We start from the raw sequence: 20,324 nt of genomic DNA on the forward strand, positions 1-20,324 counted from the left end.
GAAAAAATGAATTCCAGGCACGTCAGTCCCAAAAAAAAAAAAAAAATGCACAGTGTACCGAAATTCGATTCAGCATGTATGAAATTCGGTCGAAACATGCAACCTGTAAGGATATATCGGCCGTAAAAATAATTACGACTCGACTTACAGGCCAACTTTCTAGCGAATGCCCGCAAGCTGCTGTCATTTTCCATTTTCGGCCAACTCGCGCATTGAAATTCGTTCAAGCTACAAGCTTCTGGGAATTTCAACGGAACTCACGTGAATCAGTCTGAGTTTTAAGTCCATGCCATTCGTATCGTCCAGACTTGTACCTTTGCTCGTGATCTTACCAAGACCCTTCACAATATGTTAACGGCGTAGAACCAGCCACACACTGTCCACTGAATGTTAAACAGCGGCCACAGACTTGGTTAAAAATTTACATTTTGCGCTCTTTACCGCGGCTCTACACCCGGTTTCCACGATAAAATCTCCCTCCGTGAACAACACGCTAATAGGTATTAGTATTGATGGACAATAACTACTTTCCGACTCTCGTCCAAGGTGTTGTTCGGTGTGATTTCCGATGGCGTATCTTGTACGGAAAAATTCTGCCGGGTCATTTTCTTTTGGGTATAATTAACGGTTGGTTGTTGACTCGAAGAGATGATCCATTGATACGTGATTCCAGAATTTGGTAGTCCGTGAAATGTCCAGAAAGTCTTTAACGAGTAGAAGAAATCAACAGATGTTGTACTTGGCTACGACTGGTTTAATTTTTGGGGTTATCTCAAGTCTTGGGGAAAAAATTCTCTTCGTCTGTGTTTCCCGGATGTCGAGGGGCGTCTGGAGCGTTGGCCTCTTTACCCAGACGCTTGGCACACGAGTATAAGGTAAGGTACACGCATACCCAGCATGGCACCGAGATGATTTCGCAGTCCACGTTCGACGAGAGGCGAGGAGGTTTTTCACCGTCTCATTCACCGGTGGATAGAATTATGCTGCGTGCTTGCTCTTGACTTAGTGTGCATACAGAAGGATTCGTTACAGGCTGAGTAATTTCGCGTCACAGAACCACGCGCAAAAGTTGACAGCGAGAATTAGTCTTAGATTTCAGTATTTCAATTTGATTATCAATAGCACTGAAAAAACTAATTATTGGACCATGCTCGCGGTCCGTTGAAAGGAGAATAATTTTCCTGTGGAGTAACGTCGTTTCTCAATTTTCATAATTGCTATACGCGTACTTGAGGGACGTATTTTTTTAGCGAGATCATACTTTGATGTCAACTTCCTCGAACCACTGCTTTGAACTTTGATGGTCATTTTTTCTGAAGTTCTTGGAAATGATCAGGAAACTTACATAATTTGACTATTGGGTGATGTCCTCCCGTTTCAAACAAGAAATCATCCATTGCTTACTCTGCGATTGAAAATGGAGATGAAAGGTTTAGTGAAATTCTAATGAAAATTAAAATCAAATAAAAACTATTCACGAATTCAAAATAGTTCTCCTTGCCACGTTTGGTCCGCAAGTTGAGCTCACTCGTGGCGTAACGATGATGAGATTTATGATGATCCGAAGGGCGAGGAACGTTTTTGTCTCTAAATTTGATAGTTCCTTATCCGGAATACCGGTATTTAGGAATTTGGTGAGAAATAACTTCACACGTGATTACGTAAGTGAAAGCGGACGAGAATAGAACTTCACATATCGTAGCCGAGTGCATCGGTGTGGCGAACGCCAGCAGAGCTGCCCACGGATGGTAATCCTGTTTTTTTATACGTATTTCTGTATCTTCTCGCTTTCTTTCAGGGTCGTAGAAAGGCCCTCGAAAGGAATTCGTCGGTCTGCCTGGTTCTTTTTTTCTAACTCGCTTCGAACATTCTCGGCCCATCCTTCGGCCGGCCGATTGAAGAGCCGGTTCTGCTCGTTACGAGGTTGCGATTTTCGCAGTCCAACGAGCAGTCGGAGCAATTATATTGGCGGAGGCTTTTTATCAGTCTCGATCTTTGGACAAACGGCTTGTCATTGCGCGTTTTATTTTTCTGGATGCAGGGGACGGGTTACTCAAGCATCGATATTGCAGTTGTCCTTTCAGTTAACTGGACGTATTTTATATCTGATAATTAATTTGATCGAGTCAGCGACGTGCAAATGACGATACTTCGGTTTGGTAAATCGGATATGAACGCGGGCAAAGCCGTATCTTAAGGCACTTTCGATATGGGGAAAGAATTGATTTATCTTGACCATTGATCAAAGTTCGAGGAAATTAATCTCGCGACTTATCCTGATCCATTTAACCCGAGGATAAATTGCGAACTGATTGTGAGTTGAGCAGTAATTACGGAGTTCCTCTGCACAGCCCCGAGCTTTTGTCGTTACGAATTTCGTCATCAGCTGGGAAAAACTCGATATATACGCAGAGGTGATTAACTCTAACTTCGAGCTTATTAACATAGGGTGCAACGAAATTATCACACCGACAGCGTACGACGATAAATTTCATCCCTTGATCCGTAAAGGCATAAAAATTGATCAAGGTTATTCCAGCACAACTTTGAGACCGACGATATTAAAAAACGAAAAGTAACTCGTCGAATTTCGGTACAGGCAATTAACGAGTGTGCGGGTGTGTTTGCGAAACGATTTTGAAACCGATCGCCTCTAGCGTGCGAGTATCTAATAATTTAAATCTCAGCAATAAATAGTCGGACAAGTTAAGCCGCCTGGGTTTATTATATTCGAATATCAGAGAGCTGGTATCAGTGTCACATTGGCGAGGTCGTTTGTTGAAAGAGAAGTTTAGAATCGCGTAAATTAACCGATTCATTAGCCGTCGACGAAGTCTTCGGGTCAAGCACACGTTTCAAAGTAGCATTAAACTTCGGAAGATAAAAGAAAGAGACACGGGTAAGTCGTATTGTGGTGATATAAAATAAGTATCGGCCTTTTGATCGACCTTCGATTTGGGTATTTGTCTTAAGCGTTGTAATACATGTATAAGCATCGTAAACTCGGAGAAGACATGCAAAACCTTCGGCGTAAGAGGAGGCGAGATACTATCCCATTATTGGTAATATTCGAGTGGAATTCCGAGTTTATGGCTGTCATTATTCCCGCATTATTTATCGTATTTTGTCCCCGTTATTATAACACTCGCGGTATGCTATCGAGACTAAACGTCGGTTGAGTAACCAGGACGATATATTTACCAGTTATTAAGAACATCAAAAGGCACACGAACCTCGGCTGGACGCAGAGTCCTCAAATTTAACGCGGCACCTTTGCCTACACCATTCAATTCAATCGTTCCCCATAACGGCCTCAGTACCAACCGCAAGGAATTATTGCGTGGGTTATCCCAACATGAGAAACCCGTTGTGCGTCCGCATGGCAATTGTGCAATTGATCAACCGGCGACATCTTTGTCGTCCGAAATACAAGGTATCGCTTTCACGCACTGTAACAGACCAGGTATAAGTGAAACGAGTGCAGAAGTCGAACTGGTCCAAGTACAGTGTAAATTTGTCGGAAAATCATTACAACTAACTTTTCCGAGAAAGCTTCTTCCAGACTCTGAAATTCATTGTTATACCTTAGAGTGGGTCAAGGTTGAATCGCGGTGAGATCGGTTCAGACGACTGCTTCGCAATCAGTTACTCGTACGAGGAACCAATGCGAAAGATAGATGATTACACCGTGCAGGTAAATTGACGATGAATTACAAACGGCGGGTATTCGACATAATTCTACGATACGTTGCATATAATTGCGTCGACAAGTGACTCGGAGTCAAGTGATTGAATCAACAACCGTACATCGAACTTGCTTCCAAATTACGGTATTATTATAATTGAATCTTGCGTCACGCGAAGAATTTTCTAACGTCTCTTTCCGCATGTTCGGTTGGATTTTGGACCGTGTCGATCGGCTTGCCACGGAGGAATGCTGCACCGGCGGTATTCTTGCCAACGACATTCGGCTTCTTCGGTAACAGAGACGAGGTTGAGAGTGGCGCCGAGGAGAAGAGACGGCCAACAGTCGTGTGGACATGATGGACCATTTCCCTCCCCGATCCTTCGCCCGTCCCGGAATCACCGCGATGATGGTACTGCCAACCGTGTTGGTCGGTGATCCCCACCCTGTGACCCATAAAAGCCTCAATTCGCAAGCAGCATCTTCAGTCTTCAGTTTGGACGCCGCACAGCCTGTGATCTTAGAGAACCTCTTTCCCACCAGTGAGTCGGAGGGGATTATGAATTGCTGAGAAGCTCACCCCGGTTTTTCTCGAGAGGATGCACGGGCGAAACAAGGCCGCACTCTGCACCCTGGTACGTCAGCATTATTCCTTGAATCTGGACCACTTCGCCGGGATTTTAGTGTGAACTCTGAATGTGAACCAAGGTCAAAGTGTTTTCGCCGTTGCTTCCGTAGTGCGGGTTCGATGAATTATTTCCGAGAGAATAATATTTAGTGTTCCTCGTTCGTACGGTCAGCGTAGCTCTGGCGTTTCTTACTTTTTCGGTAGAGCCAATCGATGATAAAATCGGCGATCATCATAGGTTGCAATTATTTTCGCAGTCGGAATTACTCCGGGAGTATTTTTAATCGTTGCAATCTGCGCCGCGTCATCTGAGTATCGATATTCCGAGGTAAAATAGAATTGAATAATATCGTGTGACTCGAGATTGTCGCAATCGGTAATTATCGTGTCGTTGTTAATTTTCGGTTACATCGCCGACGAGTTTGTATACACTGGAGCGTTGATTGAATTTGAAATTTTGCGCAAACGATTTCAAAACTAAAAAATTCTCGCGAGTTATTTGGAAGCCAAAGTCTAACGGGTTACTCGGTAACTTGCGCATAAATCATTAGAAGAAGAAACTAGCAACTAACCTTCACCGGAGAGTAAATATTTAACTTTTATGTTGCGCAAATGATAATGATCCAATCACCGTTTGACAGCCACGCGATATTCTCAATACAGTCACCTTTTTCGTCGTCTTTTCGAGGCTTCAGACCGCGACGTTCACGCGAGACTTAAACTTAGCGACGAGACATCAATGCCGGCATAAGAAATGTTTCCTCGGTAAAATCTGCGATCAAGGGCTCGGACTTCGAGCTGCAATATCTGACGCGTCGATGCTCGGTGATGCAAAAATCATCGCACCTTTCTCGCCAAGGTGAGCACGTCATTCGGGCAACGCTTTCCATTGATCTTCGTTCTCAGTCACTGTTCCGGTACACTAGACTTCATTCATGACTCTATCCAGGAAATGTTATACGACCGCTCGACTTTTCGCCGTTTGATTTGTTTGAAGGCTTTTCGGAAGAGGCGATATGGCGTAGTAAAAAATTCAGTTATTGTTTACGAATTATTGGAAAAGTTGTTGACATTAATTGGTAAGGGTGATAGGCTACCTTGAAAAAAGCCGTGACGTGTTTTCTGGTGTTACTACCATTATCAATCCAAGACAAAACCATCGTCACACGATCAAGCTCAACGCTTATGATTATTTTACTTACGCTGCAAACAATCCTCTGCATTTTTCACATTTTAATGCAGTCAAATTCTGAGATGACTTGACTTATGTTTTCTAACGATGTAGGTACGTATGTGCATACGTATTCCGATGGTGAATTTCTCAGTGTTTTTTGTCGCCTCCGCAGTCCCATGTAATTACATTCTGAGCGCATAATTCACGCTCAGCCGCTTTTTCCTTGGATGACAACCCGCGGCGTTGTCGTACAAGTACATGTAAGCAAAAAGTAACTCGCAATGGTCTTCAAAGGCCTAGACACATGTTTCACCCTTGGAACAAAAATTGTGAAATCAGTTTCTGAACTGCCTTGCACCGCAAATTTTACCTGCAATCTAGAAAACGGGTATACTCTGAACCATTAATCTCAGGCACATTTTTTGCGACAATTACAAACACGAATTTTTGTCCCGTACGTACATAAATCATTTAATCTGTAGTAGCCATCAAGGTTCAACACATCCGTCTGATCTCTGACCCCCGAACGTACAAGTTGACTGCGTCATTGCGATTTTGAATTACGAATGGGTGAGCAGAAATATTTTGACAAGAATAAAAGGTTCCTCCCTGATTTTGGAACTCGTATAATATAAATAAACGCAATGCAGGGAATCCACCTTTCTCGGCGCCGTAACTTAATTGGCGTGTGAGGCTGGTTAGAGACAGGTTGTTTAATTTGTTCCGGTTTGTAGCCACGTGGGTGCATCGAGCGGCGGTGAGGCAAAATCCTCTGGTTACTCACTCTTGCAAGACTATTTCCAGTTTTCAGGCAGCATAGAGCGGCTGTTTATACGGTGATATCTAAATTCAGGCTTACTATTTGCACATGTAGGTACGCGCATAATGTGTCCACACACGTGGAAGAAGATTACGCGATCCTTTGGTCTCTTTGTAAGCCCCTTTCCAGCCTTCGTCGCGATTACGATCCAAGGTTCAGAACCATTGCACAGTCAATCTCCTCCACTCCTTCCGCCATATCGGTCAATCTCTTGTTCCTGCGACGGCAGCGTGCTTCGATTGATTATCAAGACGAACATCTCGTCGTTAAGTAATCGATTACCGTGGAGCCGTTGCATCGCCTGCAGTTCGTCCGTAATCTGTTATAATAATATTTATCCGGCTCCGTAAGGCTCTCGCCTCGCGGAGAAAGTTTTTTTTCACTCTCGAGAAATGTAAGAGTCTTCGTTAACTTACGGCCAACACAATACGACGGTGTAACAAGCGGTTGATCGGCTCCTCGTGAGCAGCCGGAGAAACGAATTCTGAAGTGATCATTTATCCAAGAACCGCGTCTCGGTGTTCGGATTTTTCAGCGATTATTCCCGCCTTTGCAACCTCGAAAAATGGTCGATTACACCTCGTTCGACTTCTGGAACAAGGACCGGGCGGCTATTCCCGCGGGTTCGTTCAAGCTCGAAGTTGTAAAGTGTGTCAGAAACGGTCTGCGATCCAAGAAGGCTCGAGTATCGGTCGTCGTCCGGACTCATCGCCGAGGGCGATATTGCCTGGCACACGTTATTTCGCAACTCTGTAAGAGAGACTTTCACTGAAGATGACGCTGCGACTAACGCGTTCATCTACGCTGCCCAGTCTTCGTCGCCTCGACGCTTCGGGCTATTCGGGAATCCTACGGTCGAATCCTACTTTTGTCCAGGACAAGTTAAATTTCGTTTATTTCGGCGAGGTTCCATCGGGGATTTGAGCCGTCGTTTTGTCTCCGAATAAGCCGCGCATATTGGACCGATGCATTGCGTACCCTTGAATGAAATCGATTGAATCGCGACTCGAAAGCTCTTCTCGTCCCGTTAAATAACTTGGAGTATTTCGCTGGTTTCTTTTTTTAATCCTTTTGCGAATTGAATTATCAAACCGGATTTCGGCCCGACGAATCACCTCCTTTTCACACCTTTCGGTTTAGACACGCGATGAGATTTATTTACAGAATGATTACCGCATCGTCTTCCTTCTCGTGTATTCTTATTTGGTATACGGCACGTGGAACCTGTTTGTTATACTGTCGGATTCGTCGGTCAAGTTCTGAAGATTATGTACGGCTCGATTTGCGGGCTGATACATGTCCTCATTCACTATTTTCATTCAAGACACTGACGGATCGTGGCGAGTAGCGCGATAATGTTACACCGGTCGACGATTTGAATTCCTCGAGGTAATCGTCGGTCGTCGTCTTCGATCGGTGGTTCTCAAATCGTTATCGTCCGCACGTATCGACGTGCGTCGAGAATTAAATGAAGAATTTCGATCGTCATCCACGTACGTAAAACGTGTTCCGTCGCAACTTGCGCAACTCCGAACCTTTCCTTTTTCCTTTTTGTCGTTCATCTTGTCAGCTTCGGTTTTTTCGGGGGTTTAAATTCTGGCGAGGTGCTCGGGTTTTGTAGCTGACTCATCACATATCCGTATATAATGTACATCGGATCGCACAGATAGAGAATGGCCGCGGATTGAAAAATATTCTCGAAAGTTTCGACGAATCGTGAAATACGCTGAAACACACTTTTGTTCCGATTATCAATTTAAAAGTTTAAATTTGGAGCCCAACGTCGCGTACCTTGTGAAAATCGAGTCCTCGCATTCTCGAGCTCCTGCCGAGAGAGGAACGGGAGTGCAGAGACGCGTCCTTGGCTTGTTGGTTTTCCTTCCAATACGATAAATTGAAACCCGATCGAAAGCCTAAGGTTCGATCAAGGCATTCTATCCACTGCTTCGGATTACTTCTTCGTCAATTTCTTTTCCTAGACTCTACCGTCTACCCTCGGCAGCAATTAAACCTTCTCTCCTTCTTCAATCCCCTCTTACTTGACTCCAGAACTGTTGCTCAGGTCACTTCTCTTGTCGCCTACGGCTGGATTAGGTGATTTCAGTAAGCTTTCCGAAAAATGTACTTACGCCCCATGCGGGCATCTTGATTGCATTGTCAGTAGACTCCCTCCATTCATCTCTCTTCATTCACTTTTTCTTATTCCTTCCTTTCTTCAGTTTAATCGGAAATAATTGCAAGCTCGATCAAGTCAGCATTTAGGCTTTCTACTCTAAATGCTCTCTTTATGCCTTTTCCCATTATTGTCACAGAAATAAACTATCGAATCTATCCATCTCACGCTTTCTCGTTTTCGACGCATATATTATACCTATACGTGTTTCATCTTATTTTCAGTTCACTGTATTCATTTCCATTCATTTCCTCTATCGATAGATTGGATCACCTTGTTCTACGGTCTGGCAAGAGCAGGGAATAATAAAAATCCAATCTATCTTCCTCTACCTCTCCATGTGTCTCTGCTTATTCCTCGGAAAATACATGAATCGAGGAATTTGTGCCAAGGTGATTTGTCACCGTGTATTGCAACGTTCTTCGCCGTATTGGAACGGCTTGTGAGTCGCGAGGGTGAATTAGGTATATTGATTCGGCTCTTCTACGCTCACCCTTCACACATTTGGAATCAATACTAGCCGTTATTAGGTACGTGGGAAGTATAAAGTGTGACGACAATATTCACCGGGTGATAGCCCAATAAACAATGCCAGTATATAAAGCGTATGAAATTCGTCAAAAAAGAACGTTTTATTCTGTAGAATAAACGTGCAGCACCTACGTATTTTATTGCGAAGAATGTCCGCCGTGATTTCGGTTTATTAAACGTTTTTGGTGGACGTCTTACGATAGTTGTTCATATGCAAATTTTATACGTTTGAAACCAAACATTTATAAATCGTATCTCAATTTGTTGATAAAACGTATCGAAAATCCGTTATTTTAATATTTATGGTAATCGTCTAATATTTGGATATTGATGACTACTAAGAGACGTTTCGCAAGTACGTTTTAAAACTCAAATTATGAAGGAAATTTTTTCTATTAAAATGTGTTGACAATGTCCGTTTAACTAACGTGACAAAATGTTTTCTGTTAATGACGCTTTAATCTTTCATTATTTATGTCTAAACGAATATTATACAGTGTTAAAAAACGTTTTTAATTGGACCTCTAGACTTGAATACATAACGTATCTTGGATGTGTAATTGAAAGCGTATATAGTACACTGCTATAGAGGAAGATCATTTCACGTTAGCTAGAAACAAGTCTGGGTTGAGTTAGAAAGCGTACGAATTTAGTTTATATATGTGAATCGATTTTATTATATCTTTGTTAGAACGTTACACAAATATCTTATATCTATAAATACTCATTTATCAAAAAAAAAGGTACATCTTGTAGCTCATAGACACAGCTCAACCTACACTATACTTTCGTCTTCACGGTAGTTACAACTAACAGAAAACGCTAAGAATATTACACTTATATCAGAAATATTTATATGCCTGTATGATTTGTACTTTTATATGACTGTTTTTAAAATTAGTTGACGTTTACCACAGTTTCTTAGCCCTTCTTTCGTACATAGGTATGCCGTGATCGAGCTAGTTTTAACCAGTCTTTCACGGCACACGAAACACTGGTTTCGGTTGCATCACCAATTTCCTTCTTGCCAAGAAAGGTTTGTTTCACAGCCTCTGAGAAAAAATACATCAAAAGGAAGGTACAATATCACGATATTGATAACTGATAAGGAATAATTTCAATGTAAATTGTGATGAATCTCGAATATATTGGGAAAAAAGTTAACAGTTTGCATAATTTGAATAATAATGTGTGAATAATATTGTTTTCACACGATAAATCCAAGTAATAACTGTTTCTCGAAAATTTCATGAATTATTCATTACCGTAAACAGTTTCCATTGTCAATGTCTTTTGAAATGAGACTTTGTCCCTCCCTGCCCAATTGAATTGCATCGCTAATTCGTTTGTGAGTAGTGACCTCATTATAGCCAACACACATTGGCGACCGCTTGTCCCTCCAATAGAAGCCAGTTTCCCGGTCTGCAACAAAATACTAAAATGAATGAATGTCGAATTGAATTCAAAATATTCTTACTGTTATCAACATCGATAACAATTTTGACTAGTTGGAGATTGTCGATTCCTAATATTTTTTCAGCATTTTTTAACGTTAACCCTCTCGATCAGACCGAGACCGATTTCATGTTGAATGAAAATCTCTCACCATATTGATATTTCGATGGGTGAAAGCAGTTTACCTCAGGGTTTAGGAGTATCTATAAGGCCATCTGACCTTGCTTAATGGAACTATGCAGTTAGAACCCTGACCTTGCGACCGATACAGTTTTATGAAGCCTCAAAGTGCGTGTTGCGTAGAAGCAACATACGGTCCGAGAGGGTTAAAACGTTACGAACCGCAATTCTGTATGCCTGTAGTAATTTTCATTATTCCTTTGCAGTCAACACATACCGAGCGTATTCTTCAATGAGAGACAACCCCCTCCCTAGTGCTAAGCCAACTCAGGCACATGACGCGTACGTGAAGTTCGGTCGAGTGGAGACTAACATGGCCACTGGCATTCTATCCCCTCCCGGCCGAGCCTCATGTGCCTGTGTTGGTTTGCGCTAGGGAGGGGGTTGGCCCTCATTGAAGAATACGCTCGGTATTAGTACCTATCCGTATGTCATGACATACATATTTTGAATATGATTGCAAGGTCTACTCACTAAATAAGTTCGATGCTCTTCGGATTTCAGGATATTTTCGAGGTTGGAGAAGTCTTCCATGGAGTTAAGAGGAAGTTTTGGGAATTCGGCTGGTTTCTTTGTTACGTCGATGCTGACTTCCTTCTGTTTTGAGAAGATTTTACGTAGTAGCAGATGGTTTTGTTCAGTGTAGGATTTAATGTGTTCTAAATACTGCAGAGTTTTTTCTTCAAAGGTATTCTGTTCGCGTGATGTGGTCGGGGTTGAAGGTTCAAGTTGTGAAAAGGATCTTGATAAGTCATATTGCGTGGTAGACCTGATGATCCTACTAGAAATGTTTCTATTTGATGTTTCATATCCAGACAACTGATTCGGTGACTCATGGGAATTATCATTATACTGGTGCTGTACGATCTTGTGGGCCAAGTTTTTCTTTGGTGTCTGATTTTTGGTAGATCCTTTGGCTGAGTTAATGTAGCGAGTATTCTTATTACGGTTAGAAGTCGATTCATCGACTTCGGACGGTGGCAAATTCTCGTCAGCTGAAGAGGTGTAACCTAAACTACTTGAACTTTCACGAGAACGCTTCGTTTTTTTTTTTTTGTTACTAACGTGTCGATTTTTAGCCTTCTTCTTGTCGGTTTTGTGTTTACGTTTTTTCTTTTGCGGCTCAGGTTCGACATCATCACTGTTCGTAGCTTCATTCTCGTCCACGTCATTGGTAATATCTTGCTGAGGTATTACAGTGGATTTTTTAGCGATGTTGCGAATTATTCCGGATTCATCGGACGTGCCCAGCTCCAGTAGGCGCGCCATCGTTGCTTCGGTGTCGTGGTAGTCATCTGTTAGTTAATCAAGGAATATCAATCAATACCGAATGCTCATTGATTAGCAAAATTAATCACAAATGTACAATATGATCAAAATATATCGTCGTAACTCTTATCCAAGTGAAAATTAATATGATTGAAACATTCAATCCGTATACAATTGTAAAAAAAAGTTCTACGTTCCAATAATCACCTCCGGTATGCAGTACTTTGTGAATGGCAAACTTTGGCCATGTTTTTTCATAGGCAGCCTTTGATTTTACAAGTTTTGTAAAATGATCTTCAGTTTTTGTCCGTGGCCAGTAACATTGGGTGTTGTTTTCGACCAGCCAAAGAACTGGTACCAATGCGCATTCTCTATCTTCGCCAACCAAGAATTCAATCACCGCATACATAGTTCTGCAGCACGACTGAGTAAAAACATCGTTAAATGTATCATATTCTCTAGTCTGGTGTATAAATTTATATTTGATCAAAATTCAAGCACTTTTATTCCACTCTGAGCAAAAAGTGCCAGTTTAAAAGTTTTTAATTAGGACATCAACATAGGAATATGCAAGGTAGTATATAAGTTAAAAGATGAATCGATCATGAAACATTATGAAGATTTTGGGAACGCATGTCTAACCAATACTTGAACGTCAATGTGACGTACAAAACTATAATAAATCAGCTCAAAAGTGATGTTATGAACATATGGTAGAGTTGGGTATATTGGACTACTAGGTAAATTAGACTCGGCATATACGGTATATGGTAATAGGTATACGATAATGTTATTTTTTGCTAAACATCTCAATTGAAGCAAACTTTTAATATAAAAGAGATAATGAACCTACGATTCTCGGGAATGTGTGCGAGGTAGACATAGACATACTATACATGTCTTGAACGAATCCCTCTTCCTCGTACACATTGCCGAGAATCGTAGGTTCATCATCTGTTTTTTGTCGAGAGCTCGTTTCGTTGAGATGTTTAACAAAAAATAAAAATTTTATTTCATTTCGTGTAGTATCGGAGTTACTGCGAAACCATCTTTAAATGGAAGACAGACGAATTTATGTAATATATCATCGACGCGATAAGATTTCGCTACGTTGAAACTTCTTACGAAAAAAATCCCTAGTTTGGAAGATTTAATAGGTTTCTGATAAAGGTCTCGCTTGTACTTGAACGGAGTACCTATAATTCTATATTCTCCGGCAATGAAAAGGATTGATTTGATCACTAATATTTCTGTCCCACAAGCTACTACATTATCCGGCCTTTTTATTGATATTTTGAATTTTTTCGTTTCCAGAGCCTGACATTCACGAGAATTTCCAATAAATTTGGGTTTAGGAATAAATTTTTCCTGACAATTAGTTTTACGAATAGAACTTAGTTCTTCAAGTCGATTACTCAGCTGCTGCAGCGGCAAGCGTTTCGATCGAATAAGTCGTTTCAAATGGCCCAAATGATTTTCATACACAAAGCAACTGTATTCTTCTAATGGGCCAAATCGTTCTACGTCGTCTATGACATGCAGCAGCGAATGTACATTATATACGACAAAGTTTTGTCCGTATATCTTAGCACCTTGAGTAACGAATTTTTCGATCATATCTTGCGCGATGTTTCGAAAACGCGAGAACAAGGCTGTATTCGATAGAATATACACGGCGGCAGACAATAATAAAAAATGTTTGTACTTTTTTCGATCTAGCACATCCCGCATTACAACAGGGCCGGAATATAACAAGAAAAATCTAAATTCTGTCGCTTTCCATCGATGCAAATCCAAAAATCCACGGGGCTTTCGAGGAAACTCTGCCGGAACATATCGCGCCAATAGTTTCATTATACGTTCAATTTCTAACAAAATATCCTTAGACAATTTGCAATCACGTGAACCCTCGACCCAGTATTTAAGGAGCAACCTCTTCAAAATTCCCAGGTAGATTAAATGCATGGGATCTAAAGGAAATTGGGAGACTAGTCCCACGTAAAGATCTAAAAGAGGCGAACGTCCTTTAACGTGACGATCGTTTTCACTAGGTGCAACAAAATCACTATCTTTTCGCTTCTGGAATTCGGTGTCACATGGATAACACAGTTTACGGTTGAGATGAACTGCGCGAATCTTACACCTCTCGCAAGCATCCTTACCCGAATGTCCTAAACACATTTTCAACATAGATCTCGCGGGCGCGTCACACGCGAATAAACCAACTCTGACAAAGTATTTGGTGCCATTAAACTCAAAACCATTGGTGCTTAAACGTGACGTTTCTTTAATTAAATCTCGTAAATATGAAGATAGTGGCATCGGTTTACCCGTACCATAATAAACACCAATTACAAATGGGCTATCATCGATCATTGAAATACTGCGTCCCAAAATTGGCCAAAATGATGTTCCGCTACTTTTATAAACGGGAATCCCATCAATATTAAAATCAACTCGCAACGTATGTTCAGGTGACAGTCCTTTTTTGAGACCTGACTCGAGTTTTTGTCTCAAGCATTTCTCCAAACCGAAATAACACATTTCTCCGTTGTCTAAATTTAACGTTTCAATACGTCGTGACGTGTGAAGTAGAGTCCTAGCACTTAAGGGTAAGATAGGATGTGCTGGTTTCAATAATGCTAGCAATTGATCGATCGCGTTATGTGTGATGTTATTTGAAGATGCCCAGTCGCGCAAATTTTCAACAAAGTTCGTTTCATCATCTAAATGCACTTCATCGCTGACGGAACTTGAATTATCTTCAGAACTGTACAACGTAGCTTTGATGCTATCTATGTCACTTTCGATGTCTTTGAAATCTTTATTATCGCGGTTCGAATTAGAGTTTTCTTCATTCTGTTCATTACTTTGATGGATATGATCAACATCATAATCGCTATCTATAGAGTGCACATATTCTCCGATACAAGACACATGTTCATGACTAGCATCTTTTAATTGTGATTTCGTAAGGTGCTCGAGTGCACAATTATTGCCTGCAATACTCAGTAATACTTTACGAGTATTTATAGCTGTTTTGCGACGCAAATGTCGTTTACTCAGAACTTTTAAATCATGAGGCATGTTATAAAACTAAATAATAATACACACCAGACAAGAAATGATGTACGCTTTAACGTGCTTGCCTTATTTGTCGTAAATATCCGCACACCACTCTGAAAACTAAAAGTTAAATGAACCTAATGAACGTAGTACGTGAGTCAATACAGAAGATTCATAGCAATAAAGCTTTTACACGAGTTAGCGCAACAATTTATATAAAATTTTATTGAAAATTAAGTAATTTGATCAAAAATGCTGTTTCGTGTATATTTTCTTGGATTTGGGCTAAATAAATATTAAAAAGGCATTTGTAGCCGAACAATTTTGTAAACACGAATAAAAAACGTGGTCAGCTACCCATCGAACGTATATAATACGCAGGTAATGAGTAGTTTCATTCTATTGGATTTGACTCTGACATTTACCGATAAACGCATAGTATACTCATGATTTACGTTCAGTAGTAGGAATCGTGATATATTTCAGGACTAGATAGTACTGTTACTAATATTATTATTCTATAGTACTTATAGTTCTATGTATCGCTATTTATTGTTACTACAAATTAAACAAGATCGTAGTTTAACGTTGAACCAATTCTGGGCCGATGTCCTGCTTATATTCTAATACTTTTCGAATAGTATATCATGACGCCTACTACTGAACGTAAATCATGAGTATACTATACGTTTATCGGTAAAGATCAAAGTCAAATCCAATGGAATAAAATTACTTGTTACGAATTTCCTGCGTATTATATACGTTTGATGGGTAGATGACCACTATTTTTACCAGTGTTTACAAAATTATTCAGGTGCAAATCCCTTTTTAATATTTATTCAGCCCAAATCCAAGAAAATATACACAAAACAGAATTTTGGATCAAAATACATAATTTTTAATAAACCTCTATATAAGTTGTTGCACTAACTGGTGAAAAAGCTTTATTGCTACGGATCTTCTCTATTGTCTCTATTGTCTAACATGACCGTCTTCTTCTGATGGATAATAATTGTTATTTTCAATTGAAGGGAAAAGAAAATAAAAAATATTGTCAAAATAATATTTCTGTGATTTCGATGGCACAGAAATATTTACGTGGCTGTATTACTATACTTTGTTACTTTGGAAGATGCTACGAGTTCATATGTATGTTATAGATATGTTGAAACGGTATCTAAAAAAATAATAAACACGAAACCGATTTCAAACAATACAGAGCAAAAGTTACTAATAACCGCATGATCACATGGGATGATTATTAACATGAAGTTTTCCTCAAATTCGACAAGAACTAATATAATTAACCTATAATATACGTATCATAGTAAACTTAACACATATAAATAACGTTTAAAAACAGTTCAAAAATATTCATGAACGTTATATAATAAACAATAAACTATTCCATATTTTTATGGTACATCGTTTGGTTTAGAGAAAAAGACGCAGAACATTACACATAGTTTCTTTTGAAGAAAGAAAAGAAAGGAAAGAAAAAAATACAGAAGAGACAGAATTTGAGTTGCAAAACACATTATTTTTTCAACCAAGAATGCTCGATGTATTAAGACAAAATACCACCATATTTGGAAAAATATGTAGTTGTACTTACCAGCGTTATTTAATGACGAATTTGCTTCTTCCGTCTAGGCCGCAGATTAACAATAGCTTCTCACCTTTTTTGCTACACGATCACCGATCGATCCGAGCACCTCCGCATTCGGTTGACGAATAACGCCATAACCAGCGCCTGAGGCCAGTTGCAAGGGTGGGGATGAATATAGGCTCCCAGACAAAGACAAAGATAGAGGAGACGCAAGAGCGACAGAGAGATCGTGCCCAAAAGGGAATCAACTTTGCCATATATGCCCGTGTTATTCCGAGCTGTCCTTGTCTTACCACTCGCTATACTTACACTTACTGTATGAATGCGCGGTCCATGGGATAAGTTCTGTCTCTACATATAATTATTGCGCTCTTACTCTAGCTTGCAGCGTTACCGACGCTGACGCACCAGAGCAGGAGAATAATATATCAGTAGTGACACAATGTATAACGCACAGAACTCCGATAAAATAGCGCGAAAAATAAACGTACAAACGACGTTAAAAATGCGACAGGATATGATGAACGCTTGTTTTAGCAAGTACTCATACAAGATATTGAAGTCTTGACGTAATTCGTGCCAAATAATGAGATTTAATATATTATAATATGATAACCAATATTGTGAAATAATTATAAAAATGTACAATAAATTATTATTCTTGGTACGAAATTATTCACGTTTCGGACACTTCTTTATTCTCTTCCTTTTATTGGTTATATCTATGTTCCATGCACCGGTAAATGAATACAAGATCAGTGTTCAGCTTTAGTTACCACATAATATTGGCATCAAAATAACGGGTAATTAAAGTCCATTTTTCGGAAACTAATTATAAGATAATCAACTGATTTGGCCACCGCTTGGCATCAGGCGGTTCCGCATACATGAATACTAAAAGTGCGTTCATAATCTGAATATTGTACTCAACGTTGAATTTTCCTCAATCGTGTTGAAGTAAAACAAGTATGAACCCATTTGATCAAATATACATATTATACAATTCAATGTATCTTGAAAATAGTCCGATATTGAATAAATTTCATAAACGGTTATTGAACGTAGATCACAAGTAGCAGTAAAACGTGAACAATAATCGTTGAAAAAATACGTTCATCAAACGATGAATATATTTCTGTGCAATAGTGGAAAACCGCAATAATTAAGCGCTTAATTGGGGTTGCTGGTAGTTGTATGATGAATGTACAATATATATATATATATATATATATATATATATATATATTAGGGTGTGTCGAAAATGAACTTTTTTTTTTCTTCGCTCCTACCACTCAAAACTTTAGGTTTTGACATTAAAGAGGTCCTCGTTCAAGGAGGGCGCTGTAGCTTGAAGTTTAGAAGTCGCTCAACGAGGATTTAGGTTTCCCATCTAATTAACACGTAAAAAATATTGTTTTTCGTTCAAAATGATGTCAGGCATCCAAAAAATTGGCGATTTCTGTGCTTCTTGGCTTATTTGAAAGCATGACTCATCCCCTAAACGATGATAGGTCGTTTTTCGACTTACCTTGTACCAATTTTTTTTACGCCACTTTTCGACCACAATAGTCACTTTTTCAAGTTTACAAAGTCTCCAATGTATCAATGAGTTCAAAATGAATTGCTACAAGTATTGATTCTTGATTCGAATATAAATAACCAATTCCAAAAATTAGTGAAACATACAAAATTTCTCAAAATAAACATGGTTTTTTGAATAAAATTGAAGATACGGAATTTACCAATTTTTAGAATTGGTTATTTATATTCGAATCAAGAATCAATACTTGTAGCAATTCATTTTGGACTCATTGATACCTTGGAGACTTTGTAAACTTGAAAAAGTGACTATTGTGGTCGAAAAGTGGCGTAAAAAAAAATTGGAACAAGGTAAGTCGAAAAACGACCTATCATCGTTTAGGGGATGAGTCATGCTTTCAAATAAGCCAAGAAATACAGACATCGCCAATTTTATGGTTGCCTGACATCATTTTGAACGAAAAACAATATTTTTTACGTGTTAATTAGATGGGAAACCTAAATCCTCGTTGAGCGACTTCTAAACTTCAAGCTACAGCGCCCTCCTTGAACGAGGACCTCTTTAATGTCAAAACCTAAAGTTTTGAGTGGTAGGAGCGAAGAAAAAAAAAAAGTTCATTTTCGACACACCCTAATATATATATATATAGATGTTGTAGACACCAAGATTGAAAATGAATTTCATAAACGTCTATCACGCGTAGATCAGAAATACCAATAAAACGTACATTATAATAGTCGAAGATATACGTTCATAAAACAATCAATATACTGCTGTGCAATGGTGAATAGGAAGTATGATAAACGTCTAATTAAAGTTGCTGGCAGTTGTGTCATGAATGAATATTATATGTTGTGATTACCAAAATCATAAACGAATTTCGTGAACGTTAATAGCTCGTAATTTGTAAATTCAAATGAAACGATTCTGATAAAACGTTGAAAGATGGAGTACCAACATCGTTAAACATATAAGTTTTAAACGATTTTCGTACGAATAATGAACAAATATACTATACGTTGCTTTTGCTATAATAATACGTATTTTAAACTTCTGTATAATGAAATACGCATAATAAACAGAGTAATCATACGAATAATATCCATCCGAAATATTACAGTATATGTGATACGGTTGAATTTTATACTTATACCATTATTAAACGACTTCGACGTTTCATATACGAAATTTATACTGGTGTGTGTTTATTGGGAGGTATCAAAAGAATTTCGAGACGCTCGGTACATTAATTTCGGTGCAAAGGGACGGCAGAGGTTCGATCACGCTATAATTTTTATTGAAAATATGTCATTAAACTTATGAGAAGCTGAATGAGTATCCGAGTAAAAAAGGAAATCGCCAATAATCAATTGAAAGCCGTGTCATTTTCAACGCTGATTATTTATTTCTTTATTCATTTTGCACATTTTAGTTTGGCGAATCGAGTCTCCCAGAGAATAATATAGCCGAGCGACTGTATCTCATTTTCTATGTTTTTAATTTGTCAAATTTCACTCACATCAGACCGGCGTGTTTCAGTGGCTTAATAATCTGGCGCTAGATCATATATATTAATGTAAAATACTGCGGTGGCAAATGTTCAAATGCGCTTGATAACCCGACTAATAGCCTTGGCAATTAACGCTAGACGTAGATCGAGATTTGGCTATTACGATGCTAAAACGGTTAATTTAGCAACCGGTAAACAGTCAACATATTTCACGCGTTGTTTTACGATTTCCAAATGCCACAGCAGCCGATTTGGAAAATATCAAATCTTTGCACGGAGTTCTACCCATATTGAAATTAAATTGTATAACAGTTACGGCGGGACAATGATCGGCGTGTCAAGCCGAATGGTCATCTGGAATTGATGACTTTTCGTTGCAAGTATAATCTTACTTTCGTAACTGCTAGGCATCTTATACCCGGTTGTGTGGGTGTATTAAAAATACGGTTCGCAAATAAATTTCTACGATCTTCTACGATTACGCAGGATATATATGACTGAGTTCCGTAACAAGGATTAACAGAGATATTTTTCTGCTATCTTACGGATTTAATCTACGCGACTCACGGTTCGAATTTCTTTTACAAAAATACTGCCGCTGAAATGCTTGTATATTCTGGCAAATTATCACCGTCATGAAGTCGTTGAAGTCGTTAGAATTTGCGACATTTGGATAGAGAATTG

General features: G+C 39.3%; 2 protein-coding genes across 12 annotated transcripts in view; one reads left to right on the forward strand and one right to left on the reverse strand.

Moving 5' to 3' along the window:
• Nucleotides 1-4,169: 4,169 nt before the first annotated feature.
• The window catches only part of LOC124310444 (collagen alpha-2(IV) chain-like), a 34,913-nt gene continuing 18,758 nt past the window's right edge, over nt 4,170-20,324 (forward strand). For all 6 annotated transcript variants that reach the window (XM_046774394.1, XM_046774398.1, XM_046774396.1 and 3 more), the window contains exon 1: nt 4,170-4,320. In XM_046774394.1, coding sequence (XP_046630350.1) covers nt 4,285-4,320 — 36 coding nt within the window. In that variant the 5' untranslated portion in view covers nt 4,170-4,284. The remainder of the gene's footprint in view (nt 4,321-20,324) is intronic.
• On the reverse strand, nt 9,413-19,342 carry LOC124310445 (uncharacterized). 6 transcript variants are annotated; one of them, XM_046774404.1, is made up of 6 exons: nt 16,597-17,222; nt 15,030-15,101; nt 12,123-12,339; nt 11,121-11,941; nt 10,277-10,446; nt 9,413-10,063 (listed from the first exon to the last, which is right to left on the reverse strand). In XM_046774404.1, exons 3-6 carry the CDS (start codon nt 12,322-12,324, stop codon nt 10,021-10,023), a joined length of 1,236 nt encoding a protein of 411 aa, XP_046630360.1. In that variant the 5' UTR covers nt 12,325-12,339; nt 15,030-15,101; nt 16,597-17,222; the 3' UTR covers nt 9,413-10,020. The 6 variants fall into 6 exon arrangements, 5 of the variants coding, with proteins under 5 accessions (XP_046630360.1, XP_046630357.1, XP_046630358.1 ...); XM_046774401.1 differs by having other exon boundaries at nt 9,660-10,063; nt 10,277-10,433; nt 16,597-17,202; XM_046774402.1 differs by lacking the exon at nt 15,030-15,101 and having other exon boundaries at nt 9,660-10,063; nt 10,277-10,433; nt 16,597-17,202.

Source organism: Neodiprion virginianus, chromosome 1, assembly GCF_021901495.1.
Source record: "Neodiprion virginianus isolate iyNeoVirg1 chromosome 1, iyNeoVirg1.1, whole genome shotgun sequence".
NCBI lineage: Eukaryota > Metazoa > Arthropoda > Insecta > Hymenoptera > Diprionidae > Neodiprion > Neodiprion virginianus.